This window comes from Bombina bombina, chromosome 3, assembly GCF_027579735.1.
Source record: "Bombina bombina isolate aBomBom1 chromosome 3, aBomBom1.pri, whole genome shotgun sequence".
NCBI classification, from domain to species: domain Eukaryota; kingdom Metazoa; phylum Chordata; class Amphibia; order Anura; family Bombinatoridae; genus Bombina; species Bombina bombina.
The window spans coordinates 1,128,954,989-1,128,970,854 of record NC_069501.1 but is presented as its reverse complement, the minus strand read 5'-3'; the positions used below and the strand labels follow the sequence as shown (position 1 = coordinate 1,128,970,854).

General features: G+C 36.8%; 1 protein-coding gene across 1 annotated transcript in view; it reads right to left on the bottom strand.

The window, feature by feature from the left end:
- Positions 1-13,039: 13,039 nt before the first annotated feature.
- ATP8A2 (ATPase phospholipid transporting 8A2) overlaps positions 13,040-15,866 on the bottom strand; it is a 1,256,305-nt gene continuing 1,253,478 nt past the window's right edge. The window contains exon 35 of the mRNA XM_053705572.1: positions 13,040-13,344. Within this exon, the coding sequence (XP_053561547.1) occupies positions 13,247-13,344 (98 nt within the window). The 3' untranslated portion in view covers positions 13,040-13,246. The remainder of the gene's footprint in view (positions 13,345-15,866) is intronic.

Below are 15,866 nucleotides of genomic sequence, written 5' to 3'. Positions count from 1 at the left end.
CAATTCTCAAGTAAGTCTGTTTCCCCTTTGACTTCCAGCTTCAAATAAGTTTTTTATCAACATGTTTTTGAGCCTATTGTCCACAGTTCACACCAATTTAATATCAATCTGACACACCATAATGAAAATGAATACATAATTTGATCTGTAAATATATGTGTAGATCAATATGTAGCTTAAATTATATACAGTATATATAATACTGTATATATTGTATTGTAATGCTTCCCTGAGGGCCTGTCACCCAGGTTGCTCTGGGGTTAACTGCCTGGGTTGCTGGGAACTTTGCAGCTGTCTGTCAGTGTTCAGGGATGTGGAGTTTGCTGTGGCTTAGGATGTGTACCTAGTCCAGTCTGTGAGTGCGGTCCATTCCTGTGTTTTATATATATATATATTTATCATTGAATAAGAGGACAAATGGTTGATATAAATATGTGGAACTCTAAATTTTAAGTATTAACAAATACAATATCAAGTGGTGCAGATCCTATAAGAAAAGAGGAAGGACACATCATGATAAATGTTCCTTAATATAGATAGGGAATAAAGCACTCTTTTAAATGTAAGGTAAATATATTTTTCATTTTTTTTCATTTTGTCACGCATTGATTATTGCAATCTACTCCTAAATGGACTTCTAAAACACCGCCTCTCCTCCCTCCAATCTATTATGAATGCTTCTGCTAGACTCATCCACCTAAGTCGCCGATCTACATCAGCTGCTCCGCTCTGCCAGTCTCTACACTGGCTCCCCATACACTCCAGAATACAATTTAAAGTATTAACCCTAACTTACAAAGCACTCAACAGTCTAACTCCCAACTATATTTCCTCTCTCATCGTGAAATATTCCCCATCCCGTCCTCTTCGATCAACCTCTGACCTACGTCTCTACACTCCTGTTATCTCTACGTCCCACTTCCGCCTCCAAGATTTCGCACGTGCTGCTCCTGTCCTCTGGAACTCTCTACCTCGCTCCATTAGACTGTCTCCAACCTTGTATAGCTTCAGACGCTCCTTGAAAACTCACCAATTCAGAGAGGCTTAACATTTCTCCTCCATCTCTCATCCGAACCAAACTAATACATGAACTGCCTGACTCACTGCTGTAACTACAACCGATGTGACAATCTACCCCAACCTTATGTCTCGGCACCCTTAACCTGTAGACTGTGAGCTCTCCGGAGCAGGGCCCTCTTCCTCCTGTACTAGATTTGTTTAGTTTTTTTATGTTTTGTATTTTATCACAAATCTTTGTCATTGTATACCCCTATCATTGTACCCAGCGCTACGGAATTTGGCGGTGCTTTACAAATAAATGATAATAATAATAATAATAATAAATATGAGTTTAATAAAGTCCTCATGAATTGAGGCACTAAATAGGCAAAGTACCAAATACACATAACCTGTCGAGTCAATAGCATTTATAAGTGCAAGTGAAAATAAATACAGTATTAAAAAACATGAATCTAGGTCACGTGACTAGCAAGGGCCCATATAGTATAATACATTGGCAGCAAGTAAGTATAAAAGGGTAGAACGAATCCACTACACCCCAGCTGCGCACAGAATACCCTTAGCAAAAAGCCATGGAGGAAAAGCCTGGGCAGGTTCGCATATAGGGATCTAAGTGGATCCTAATTGTCTTACGTAAGAGGCAGGCATAAACAGTAATTGGCAACGTAGTATACAGTGAAAGACAGCTGTGTTAGGAAGGTGCATATAGTTTAGACAGATACACAGAAGCAGATAAGCTGTTAGTAGCAGCAGATATGTTCTTGCTTAAACATAGTGTTCCTCGCAAAAGGGTCGTCATCATAAATCAACCCTCCACAGTGCGGTATACGGGAAAGAAAGTCACTGTTTTATGTGCAAGCTCCACATCCATAGAATATACACAGTCCCACTTTATTGTGAGTTTAAAAAAATGTATCTGTCTTCAGGTGTAAAAAGAACTAAGCTGTAGTTCAGGCACGTCGTTTAGCTTCACCAAGCCATTGAGTTCAGTTAGCCTCAAAAGCACCGCCAAACAGCAGCGGTATGTAGCACAAAAGAAATCCGATGTGATGGGCGGAGTCACGTGGCACAAGCAACAAATGCCTACACGCATTTGACCCCCTACATCTCTTAGTAGACGGGGTTTCCTCAGGGCTTTTTGCTAAGGGGGTTCTGTGCGCAGCTGGGGTGTAGTGGATTCGTTCTACCCTTTTATGCTTACTTGCTGCCGATGTATTATACTATATGGGCCCTTACTAATCACATGACCTAGCTTCATATTTTTTAACATTGTATTTATTTTCACTTGCACTTATGAATGCTATTGACTCGACAGATTATGTGTATTAGGTACTAAAGGAACATTTATTATGATGTGTCCTTCCTCTTTTCTTATAGTCTATTGCTATATTTAAATGATATATATATATATATATATATATATATATATATATACACAAACATACAGAGAGAAGCACACTCACAGGAACGAACAACCAGCTCAATACCATTGTTAGCCTGTACTATGGCGATTTACCACCTGGGCGCAGCTTCTTTTCCTGTGAGTGCGCTTCTCTCTGTGTGTATATATATATATATATATATATATACACACACAGTATAATGTTGTTAATCTATTAATTAAATACTAATATCCATTTTTTAGTTCATTTTTTCACCCCATAAGTTTTCATATAATATATTATTTTATTATCACAAAATTCTGGATTTTTGGAAACTCTGCAGTAGCTCTAAAGAAAATGCCTGTGTCTAATTATTAGACAGGGCAATAAAATCACATTGAGTAGCTAATTATCGGCTAGATCACGAGTTTTGTCGGTAAGGCTGTGCGTTGCTAACGCTCCTTTTTTTCTTACCGCTCCCTTTAAACAATGATGGTATTACGAGTTTTCTTTAAGCCGGTGTCAGCCTCTGAAAAGTGAGCGTTGAGCAAAATTTAGCTCCACATCTCACCTCGATACCAGCATTGCTTACGGTAGCGGTAAGCTGGCAAAAAGTACTCGTGCACGATTTCCCCATAGGAAACAATGGGGTTGAGCTGGGTGAAAAAAAACCTAACACCTGCAAAAAAGCAGCGTTCAGCTCCTAAAGCAGCCCAATTGTTTGCTATGGGAAAATTAAATTTATGTCTGCACCTAACACCCTAACATGAACCCCGAGTCTAAACACCCCTAATCTTACACTTATTAACCCCTAATTAACTAATAGTTGCATTGTAGCTAGCTTAGGATTTATATTTATTTTACAGGCAACTTTGTATTTATTTTAACTAGGTAGAATAGTTATTAAATAGTTATTAACTATTTAATAACTACCTAGCTAAAATAAGTACAAAATTACCTGTAAATCCTAACCTAAATTACCTAAATTACAATTACACCTAACACCACACTATCATTAAATAAATTACCTAAACTACCTACAATTAATTACAATTAAATGAAATAAACTAAATTATGAAAAAAAAAACCACTAAATTGCAGAAAATAAAAAAGAATTACAAGAATTTTAAACTAATTACACCTAATCTAATCCCCCTAATAAAATAAAAAAGCCCCCCAAAATAAAAAAAAATCCCTACCCTATACTAAATTACAAATAGCCCTTAAAAAGGCCTTTTACGGGGCATTGCCCCAAAGTAATCAGCTCTTTACCTGTAAAAAAAGAATACAATACCCCCCCAACATTACAACCCACCACCCACACACCCCTACTCTAAAACCCACCCAATCCCCCCTTAAAAAAATCTAACACTAACCCCCTGAAGATCACCCTACCTTGAGACGTCTTTACCCAGCAGGGCACAAGTGGTCCTCCAGAGGGTCCGAAGTCTTCATCCGATTGGGGCAGAAGAGGTCCTCCAGACGGCAGAAAGCTTCATCCAGGCGGCATCTTCTATCTTCATCCTTCCGGTGTGGAGCGGGTCCATCTTCAATCCAGCCAACGCGGAGCATCCTCTTCAAACAAAGTCCTAACGAAGAATGAAGGTTTCTTTAAATTACATCATCCAAGATGGCGTCCCTTGAATTCCGATTGGCTGATAGAATCAGCCAATCGGAATTAAGGTAGGAAAAATCCTATTCGCTTATGCTATCAGCCAATCGTATTGAGGTTCAATCCGATTGGCTGATCCAATCATCCAATAGGATTGACCTCGCATTCTATTGGCTGATTGGAACAGCCAATAGAATGCCAGGTCAATCCGATTGGCTGATTGGATCAGCCAATCGGATTGAACTTCAATCCGATTGGCTGATTACATCAGCCAATAGGATTTTTCCTACCTTACTTCCAATTGACTGATAGGATTCTATCAGACAATCGGATTTCAAGGGACGCCATCTTGGATGACGTCATTTAAAGGAACCTTCATTCTTCGTTAGGACTTCGTTTGAAGAGGATGCTCCGCGTCGGCTGGATTGAAGATTGACCCGCTCCGAAAGGATGAAGATAGGAGATGCCGCCTGCATGAAGCTTTCTGCCGTCTGGAGGACCTCTTCTGCCCCGATCGGATGAAGACTTCGGACCCTCTGGAGGACAACTTGTGCCCGGCTGGGTGAAGATGGCTCAAGGTAGGGTGATCTTCAGGGGGTTAGTGTTAGGTTTTTTTAAGGGGGGATTGGGTGGGTTTTAGAGTAGGGGTGTGTGGGTGGTGGGTTGTAATGTTGGGGGGGTATTGTATTATTTTTTTTACAGGTAAAAGAGCTGATTACTTTGGGGCAATGCCCCGCAAAAGGCCCTTTTAAGGGCTATTTGTAATTTAGTATAGGGTAGGGAAATTTTATTATTTTGGGGGGCTTTTTTATTTTATTAGGGGAATTAGATTAGGTGTAATTAGTTTAAAATTCTTGTAATTCTTTTTTTATTTTCTGTAATTTAGTGTTTTTTTTTCTCGTAATTTAGTTTATTTCATTTAATTGTAATTAATTGTAGGTAGTTTAGGTAATTAGTTTAATGATAGTGTAGTGTTAGGTGTAATTGTAACTTAGGTTAGGATTTATTTTACAGGTAATTTTGTACTTATTTTAGCTAGGTAGTTATTAAATAGTTAATAACTATTTAATAACTATTCTACCTAGTTAAAATAAATACAAACTTGCCTGTAAAATAAATATAAACCCTAAGCTAGCTACAATGTAACTATTAGTTATATTGTAGCTAGCTTAGGGTTTATTTTATCGGTAAGTATTTAGTTTTAAATAGGATTAATGTATTTAATTATGTTAAATTAATTTCGTTTAATTTAAATTATATTTAAGTTAGGGGGGTTCAGGGTTAGGGTTAGACTTAGATTTAGGGGTTAATAAATTTATTATAGAAGCGGCGACGTTGGGGTCGGAAGATTAGGGGTTAATAAATGTAGGTAGGTGTCGGCGACGTTGGGGGGGCAGATTAGGGGTTAATAAATATAATGTAGGTGTCGGCAATGTTAGGGGAAGCAGATTAGGGGTTCATAGGTAATAATGTAGGTGGCGGCGATGTCCGGTCGGCAGATTAGGGGTTAAAAAAATTATTTTAGTGTTTGCGATGTGGGGGGGCCTCGGTTTAGGGGTTAATAGGTAGTTTATGGGTGTTAGTGTACTTTTTAGCACTTTAGATAAGAGCTTTATGTTCCGGCGTTAGCCCATAAAACTCTTAACTACTGACTTTTAAATGCGGTAGGAGTCTGGACAGGAGAGGGTCTACCTCTCACTTCTTCCAAGACTTGTAAAACCAGCATTAGGCAAATCCCATTAAAAAGATAGGATATGCAATTGACGTAAGGGGATTTGCGGTAGCCTCGAGTCGCAGAAAAATAAGTGAGTGGTACACCTGTACCTGCCAGACTCGTAATACCAGTGGGCGGTAAAAAGCAGCGTTAGGACCACTTAACGCTGCTTTTTTACCATAACACCAAACTCGTGATCTAGCCGTTCGTGTTTAACATCAATTTGCAAAGGTTTAATTGCAAATTCAGAAGATTGTCAGAATGCCCTGCTAGGGATTCAGGACTCTACAGTACATATCTGGGGGAGGAGCCTGTTACATTGTTATACCATTCAGACTTTGTTTGACCAAAGGTTCCATAGTAAGTCTGTTTTTTAATGTTTATAAATTTGGATTGCAATAATCGGTTCTAATGGAATTCCAGTATAAACTGATCAACACTACAAAATCTGGATGAGATTTAGGTGTTATTAGGGCATACTTACAACCTACTGAGAGAATATACAGCTCTGGTTTTACTATTTATAGGTATGTGTTTGAGTAAAATTAACATTTTTTTTTTATTCTATAAACTACTGACAACATTTTTCCCATATTCCAAATAAAAATATTGTCATTTAGAGCATTTATTTGCAGAAAATGACGACCGGTTAAAATAACAAAACAGATGCAGTATTTTCAGACGTCGAATAAACAATCAAGTTTATATTCATTTATAAACAACACAATACTAATGTTTTAATTTAGCAAGAGTTCAGAAATCATTATTTGGTGAAATAACCCTGATTTTCGATCACATCTTTCATACGTCTTGACATGCTCTCCACCAGTCTTTCACATTGCTGTTGGGTGACTTTATGAAACCCCTGGCACAAAAATATAAGCAGCTCCGCTTTGTTTGATGGCTTGTGACCTTCCATCTTCCTCTTGATCACATTCTAGAGGTTTTGATCTGGTTGTCCTCCATCCACACCCTGATCGAACTGGCTGTGTGGCTGCTGGAAAAAAAACAATCCTCAGAGTTGGGGAACGTTGCCAGAGCAAAAGGAAGCAATTTTTGTTTTAGGATAACTATTGATCCATTCAATAACAATAAGCTGTTCCCAAAGTTGCAAAGGCAGCTTGAAAGAGACTAATTCCAATTCTACAAGATGAACCTAAAAAAACCTTGTCCATACTGGGACAAAAGAATCAACTGTGGAGTAAAAGACGGTGCAGTGAAACCTTACGAGAATAGTGAAGTTCCTTATGGTATAAAGACTTCAAGTTTTAAGGGATCCGGCTTACTGCTGAGATGGTGAAGCCAGTCTCTCTAGGGGATTGGGAGTTCAGTGTCCATCACAATCAGGGTGGACTACAAACTTTGTATAAAGTATTGAGGAACCGTTTAAACGAAGGAAGTACCATCTTTATCTTTGCTGATAACACACCTCATAACAGTGAGGTTGTTCTATATGAGTAGGCATTTTACTCAATCTACCATAACAATTGTTTGATCTTGTAACGTATTGCACTAGGAGTCTCTTCTATTCTGTGCGCTTTTTTCTTCCCTCTCTCGCTCCAGAAGTTTTGTGATAATCCTCCCAAGGTGGGACTACTCTAAGCATTGGACAAACCTGCAAGAACTTCTCAGAATTGTCTGGGTAAACTTTGGAGGAATGCCCCACATAGCAACGTCAGTAACATAGCATCTACTATATAGGATTTTGTCCCCAGCTCCATAAATTGGTGATTTTCCCCCTGAGCACTAATATATATATATATTTACTACACATAATTAAAGGGATAGTCTAGTCAAAATTAAACTTTATGATTCAGATAGATCATGCAATTTTAAGCAACTTTCTAATTGCACTACTGGCAGCAAGATGAACATATCTAGTCAGCCAATCGCAAAAGACAAAGGTGTGCAGGCACCAATTAGCTGCAGCTCCCACTAGTTTAGGATATGTGTGTATTCAGTTTCAACAAGGGATACCAAGAAAACAAAGCACATTTAAAAATAGAAGTGAATTTAAACGTTTCTTAAAATGACATGCTCTATTGGAATCATGCAACTTTAATTTTGAATTTCCTATCCCTTTAAGATTTTAGCTTAAATACAGTTAAAGTGATTGTAAAGTTGAATGATTTAAAGGGACACTGAACCCAAATGTTTTCTTTTGTGATTGAGATAGAGCATAACATTTTAAGCAATTTACTAATTTACTCCTATTATCACATTTTCTTCATTCTCTTGGTATCTTTATTTGAAATGCAAAAATGTAAGTTTAGATGCCGGGCCATTTTTGATGAACAACCTGGGTTGTTCTTGCTGATTGGTGGATAAATTCATCCACCAATAAAAAAGTGCTGTCCAGAGTGCTGAACAACAAAAAAAAAGCTTAGATGCCTTCTTTTTCAAATAAAGATAGCAAGAGAACAAAGAAAAATTGATAAGAGTAAATTAGAAAGTTGCTTAAAATTGCATGCTCTATCTGAATCACGAAAGAAAAAAATTTGGGTTCAGTATCCATTTAAAGCCCAGTATTTAAAAATACTCTTAAAACTTGGGCACTTTTAAAACTTTTTAAACTTTAAAATGATGCTTCTTTTTTACCTTTTTTGTTACTGTAAACACACCGACAATCCTCCGCCCACATCTCCTTCAGTATTGAGCGGATCAATGAGGAATCTGGCTTCCTCCAATCGTTGTGTGTCCCCTTTGGTGTCCAGCTTGTGAGGCACACAACGATTGGAGGAAGCCGTATCGTCATCGATATGCTAAATACTGATGGAGATGTGGGCGGAGGATTGGCGGTAAATATACGTAATTGTAAAGTTTAATGACTTAAAATGCCCATGATTTAAATAGTATTTTTAAATACTGGGCTTTAAATCATTCAACTTTACAATCACTTTAAGAACCTTTATTTATTATTTATCATACATACATACATATGCTATAAAAACAACCACAAGGCAACACATTTTCTGAAGAATTAAGTGAAATGCAAAACCTAAGATCTCTATTATGCTTTTAATAAAGCAATTTTTACCCTTCTCCAGTCTCACAACTGAGGCTCGACTTCTCCATATTATCATCAGTCATAAAGCTGCAAATTGCTAGGATTATATGTGAAGAGAGCATTAAATATACCAGCCCTTGGGGTAAGTGTGTGCGTGGGGAGGGGAGGTAGAAGATAATTTTTTTTATTATAATCTGGTAGGGGAGAACGGCATGTGGCAGTTTTTGGGTTGTCACACATAATGTAATTCAGCCATAGGATCAAGTTAATTTTATGTCATAGTGTTTCCCATAGAAAACAGTACCCATCATTACTACAAGGAAGCTGGTGCATTGCTTGATGAGTATGATGGCTGGTAACCTGTGACTGGTAGTGACAATTCTGCAACACCTGTCACTATCTGTATCAGACTGTATGAGGATCTATCCCAAAGGGACTGTGTTCCATGTACCCATAAGGACTATTTAAACATATTTACTATTAGACACAAAAGCCTTAAAGGGACAGTAAAGTAACAAAAAAATCTTTCATGATTTAAATAGGGCATGTAATTTTAAACAACTTTCCAATTTACTTTTATTACCAATTTTGCTTTGTTCTCTTGGTATTCTTAGTTGAAAGCTAAATCTAGGAGGTTCATCATGTGCTAATTTCTTAGACCTTGAAGACTGCCTCTAATTGGAAAGCATTTTGACAGTTTTTCACCACTAGAGGGTGTTAGTTCATGTGTTTCATATAGATAACATTGAGCTCACGCACGTGAAGCTCCTAGGAGTCAGCACTGATTGGTTAAAAATGCAAGTCTGTCAAAAGAACTGAAATAAGGGGGCAGTTTGCAGAGGCATAGATACAAGGTAATCACAGAGGTAAAAAGTATATTATTATAACTGTGTTGGTTGTGCAAAATTGGGGAATGGGTAATAAAGGGATTATCTACCTTTTTAAACAACAAAAATTCTGGTGTTTACTGTCCCTTTAAGCCTTAAAAGGATATTAACATTTGTTGTATTTTTTAGATCTAACTAAAGGTTTTTTAAAATGTATAACACTTTTTTTTTTAACTATTACTTTTTGTCTTCATGCTTGTGAAGGAAAGTTCCTGTCCACAAATATAGTGTAAAAGTTGTTCTTATTAGTGTGTAATTTATCTAATTAATTCAATTGTTTCTTTGTTTAATGTCCCTTTACTTTCACCTGCAACAAAGCAAAAAAAAAAAAAAACTCTATGGATATTCATATTTGTTTTTATTTTCATAATGCTAAATACATATTTGCAAAACTTATAAGATTCAAAATATATATATATATTTATATGAAGTTAATAAATAAACAGCACATTTCATAAAGATGAGAATTTACATTTAGCATCCTGCAGGTAACAAAAAATAGTTCCAATAAGCCAAGTCAGATAATGGAACAGCTATGCATATATTGCATTTTTTAGTGACTTACATTTTTTAAATTTGGATCACCAATTGGATGAGATCTGTAAAGTGAGTTACAAACTATGCTATTTCATCTGCAGAAATAAATAGTCTTATTTTACACAACATACAGTTTAGTCCAGGAAATAAACTTTTGAGAGTTGTTGTTTCCTTTTTGCATTTGTGTATATTTATAAGGGATTTCATTTAGCCAACCGTCTATAAATGCCCACTAGAAACATTAGACCCTGCAATTCGTTGTAACTGCCAGTGGTCTGCACTGCATTTTATACAATAAGCACTCTTGGATATCTAACAATGCATGGGATATGTAGCTGTATGCAGATTAAAAGGAAATGAAATGCTAAATATATTTCATGCACCCTCTTTTTAAATATGTGTGCCGCCATTTTGGAACTTGCGTTTCCTGCAAGTTTCTGAGAGGGAGTTGCTGCACATATGCAAATATGTCTGTATTGAGATACAGTGAAAGCTAGATTTCAACATGTCTGAACCCATGATAAGAATGAGGTGGGGCATAACATCAATACTATATTTATAAAATGACTAGAAGGAGGCGGGGCCTAACCTCAATACTAAACTTATAAAATGCATTTAGTGTTCAATGTACTTAAAATTAGCAATGTGATGCATCCATATGTATGTATTTAGCTTATGCATTACACTCTTTGCTGAGTTTAAAGCAGATTGTGACACAGTAATTTGAGAAATGCCATGTTAAAATTATTTTAGAATAACTGAATGACAATCACTATAAAACATTGTCCCTGCATTCTATTTTATTAAAATTTGCTGAGCAAAAACATTAGATTGATTTTTACCCGATTATATTAATTTAGCCACCAAAATTATTAATAGTTGTAACCTAAAAAAATGTAGACTTTCTTACACTTGAATTTGGTAAAAGCCCAAATAAAAACTATAATAAACTTTATGAGGTTTTAACCTATGGGTTTCTCTCACATACAAAGAAGAAGAAAACAAACCAGTCAATTCAAAAGTAAAATATGGCTAGTAACTGAATCAGTATCGATGATAACTTCCAAATATGTCTAAATACATTATTTTTACAAAACCAATAACATGAATTTACATACTAAACATTTTCATTTTATTTAAAATAAATATTAATTAAGTGATATTTTATTTGGGTACATAGTTATAAAACTGCCATCTGTGCTACATTTTAAACTTTTTATGAACCTGAAAACTGTTTAGACATTAGCAGGACATGATTATGGTTGGTAAACCAATTAGGATCAGCATACACAGTCAGCCACCAATCACTGGCAGTGTTCTACTCAAAGGCTGCTGTGAGCAAGACGTGTTTAACCTCTATGAAAGGATCAATCCCATTGTTTGCAAGCAACACTTTTGCTAATGTAAAATGCTTGTTAAAAGGATATGTTACTCAACTTAATTTAGTATTTATCCCTGATACAGCTTTAAAAAAATAAAAAATGTATGTTGTACGCCTGGGCTTTCTTCCCTCACTCTTTTGTCTCATATGATTAATAGCAGGGGTAAGGTCCTGCAGGAACGTATGGGAACGGAGTTCCTACACTATTTTTGCAGGTGAAACTAAGTTCCCCCTGGAAAGAGAACAAAATCACTTTAGTAAACATTGCCCCTGCTGTTGGGAGGAGCTGGAGCACCGTCTGGTTAGAAGGATAGTAAGATCCTCTAGTAATGGGCATTAACACTTCCTACAATACACTGTCAGAGGTCCTGCTGTGTGATCACCCCTCACTATGTCGAACACATGGTGTTAACATTTCTGTGTGCTTGCTCTGGGGTTATTTAGCTCCCCTCAGCAGAAATAGGATTATTGCACCTTAAGTGGGTGAGACTCTGTGAGTTTAAGGCCCAAAGGCGACCATTCAACCTTTCACTTCTTTTAATTGACTAACTAAGTGTATATATTATATACATATACATACAGTGTGTGTGTGTGTGAGTGAGAGAGTGCATAAAATAAACTTTGAGAGTTATTTCCTTTTTGCATGTGTATATTTATAAGGGATTTCATTTAGCTAAACGTCTATAAATGCCCACTTCAGAAACATTAGGCCCTGCAATGCATTGTAACTGCAAGTGGTCTGCACTGCATTTTATACAATAAGCACTCTTGGATATGTAGCAATGCATGGGATATATAGCTGTATGCAGATAAAAAGGAAATTAAACGCTAAATACATTTCATGCACCCTCTTTATAAATATGGGTGCTGCCATTTTGGAACTTACGTTTCCTGCAAGTATCTGAGAGGAAGTTGCTGCACATATGCAAATATGTGAGAAATATGTCAGAAATAGGATTATTGCACCTTAAGTGGGTGAGACTCTGTGACAGAGGAGGAGTCCCAGGCCCAAAGGTGACCATTCAACCATTCGCTGGTTTTAATTGGCTAACTAAGTGTATATATTATATACATATACATACAGAGTGTGTGTAAGAGTGTATAAAACAATATTAATTGTGAGGGGGTGGAAGTCTTTGTGAGTTCCCACCCTTTTTTGTATGACTTGACCCCTGATTAATAGATAATATTACTGGCATTTTTTTCTTAACATTGCTGTTTTTATTTTTGAAATAGCTTTATGTGCCATATTTCCTTATGATGCCTTCTGATTGTCCACTCTTTAAAACCAGTACCTAATGCTTATATAAGAATCAGCTAAAGCTTTTTTTGCAATAAATATATGCATGTAGCTGACAGTTACTTTCCTTTTTATTTATTTTTTTATAAAAAGAAAGAGAGATGCAGGACATCAGATGAAAAGAAAAATAATAAATAGGCTGAATTTTTTCTGTTAAACATACACGTTAGCTTATTTGCTTCCAAGTAGACAAGCAATGCATAGATTTTATTTTATTTTGTTTTTAATCCTTATGTGAATCTCCATAGAAGAAAAAAAAATCGGAGTTAAGAAATTTGTTGGCAAAGGCCACAGAAATGAGTTTCCCAGTTTTTGGCTGCTGCGGCCAATTTTAGTCAAATATCTGTTAACAGTGGAAGTATTGTCCAAAGCTCATTATTTCTGCCACTAGTCATCAGAGTCTTTGTTATTCTATCCCGGCTCTCTGTTTTGTTGTGTCATAGGATCGCACAACTTGAGACTGAGAAACAACGCCGTGTTCTTCTTGAGAAAATGCATAACCATCTGCAAAAAAAAAAAAAAAAAAGTAAGAAAGAGAGAAATTAAATATCAAACGTAAAAACTCACACCATTTTACTTATATCATGTTTGTGAGAATATTTTAAGGGACTTCTTCCTCTGCTGCTCACTATTTCATACGTCTTTTAATGTATTACAGACTGAAATCTTCACTAAAATTGTAAGCTTATTTAATTTTATATCAATATATATTATATATGTCTCTTGTAATGTTGTATTATATTTCTATGAAGAACTCTTTACCTTTTGCACCCTTCTGTTCATATTTTAAGAGCTAGAGAACATGGTGTCACAATTAAGGGCTCGATTACAAGTGGAGCGCAATTTCAATAAGCTCACGGTAGCATTTGCGCTCAAATTAATTAACCAGAGGTCAGATCTCTGGTTAATGAAAAAAATGTCCCCCAATTGACCCCAAAATAAAGTGTATAGTTCCTTTGTAAAATAATAATAATAATAATAATATATGAGCATCTTTTTTTAATTTAAAAAATAACTGCACAAATCAGTTATAAGGGGTAAAAGTGACGCTTAAAAGTGCCTTTACATTCAGGTCTATGGGGACTGTGTGTTTACTTGAAATATGTATGTATGTGCTTATATACATATATATGTATGTGTTAATATATGTATATACAGAAATAAACAAATAAATATTCATATACATATATATTTAAAATTTGCTGCCCAACGCTGAGAGACTCCCTGTGCTGCGCTAGGTTCTTTGCCGTGCCTATCGGCATCAGAACGAGGCTCTCATTGGAGCATATGGAAGCGTGCTCTCGTGAGCGCAAAGCTTCAATGCAATACGGACGCAAGGTCGCGTTTGCATTGTGCTTTACTTGTAATACCAGCGCACAAATTTGCGTTCCACTAATCTAGAAATTACATTTTGGAATTCTAGGGGGTGCTAAACACACCCGTTTATTACTGTAACAACTCCAAACTTCAAAGGTGACGACAGCTCTGAGTTTGCAAGCAGCTTTTTTAAATCCCCCCTCTCCCTAATCACCTTTCTATAAAAAACAAAGAGAGAGGTGATTAGGGAGAAGGGGGATTTAAAATAAAGTAGCTTTAGGTAACAGAAGATGAGGCTCATCATCTATACCATGTTCACCATGTTATAATTTATAATTTTTATAATCTTTTTCTGCACCCACAAAATGTATAGTCTAAAACCTCCCCTGTCTGTGGTAATTAGTATTATTTAGGCATCTGCTATAACTGCTCTGCATTACCCTGCATCTGCAGACTACCCCTTTATCTCAGTACTTTTTACAAACTTGAATTTTAGCCAATTATTGCTGGTTCCTGCATAACTCTAAAGGAGTGAGCACAGTGTTATCTGTATGGAACACATGAACTAGCACTGTCTGACTATGAAAAGCTTATAAAATGCACTAAGATAAGAGGCAGCCTGCAGGGGCTTAGAAACAGGTAGCGATTTAGAGGTTATAAAGTATATTAATATAACAATGTTGGTTGTGCAAAGCTGGCATTATCTATCTTTTTAAATAATAAAAATAACCAAGTAGACTGTCTCTTTAAATGCTGCTGTCTCCTGCTAGCCTAACCCTCCCATTGCACCTGCTGGTCTTTATCTCCTTTTGTATTCTGTTTGTCTATACCTGACAATGTGGCTGCTAGTCATTACCTGCTGCTGGGTCCTGTTGGGTTTTACCTTCCATTATAGCTGCTGGCCATTACCCTGTCCCATGTCCTGCTGGATCTTAACTGCACTGTACCTGCTGCCCATTCCCTGCTCATATGTCTTGCTACTAGCCTATACCTACAATTGTACCTACAGTGGGGCAAAAAAGTATTTAGTCAGCCACCAATTGTGCAAGTTCTCCCACTTAAGAAGATGAGAAAGGCCTGTAATTTTCATTATAGGTATACCTCAACTATGAGAGACAAAATGTGGAAACAAATCCAGACAATCACATTGTCTGATTTGGAAAAAATGTATTTGCATATTATGGTGGAAAATAAGTATTTGGTCTCCTACAAACAAGCAAGATTTCTGGCTCTCACAGACCTGTATCTTCTTCTTTAAGAAGCTCCTCTGTCCTCCACTCATTACCTGTATTAATGGCACCTGTTTGAACTTGTTATCAGTATAAAAGACACCTGTCCACAACCTCAAACAGTCACACTCCAAACTCCACTATGGTGAAGACCAAAGAGCTGTCGAAGGACACCAGAAACAAAATTGTAGACCTGCACCAGGCTGGGAAGACTGAATCTGCAATAGGCAAGCAGCTTGGTGTGAAGAAATCAACTGTGGGAGCAATAATTAGAAAATGGAAGACATACAAGACCACTGATAATCTCCCTCGATCTGGGGCTCCACGAAAGATCTCACCCCGTGGGGTCAAAATGATCACAAGAACGGTGAGCAAACATCCCAGAACCACATGGGGTGACCTAGTGAATGACCTGCAGAGAGCTGGGACCAACGTAACAAAGGCTACCATCAGTAACACACTACGCCGCCAGGGACTCAG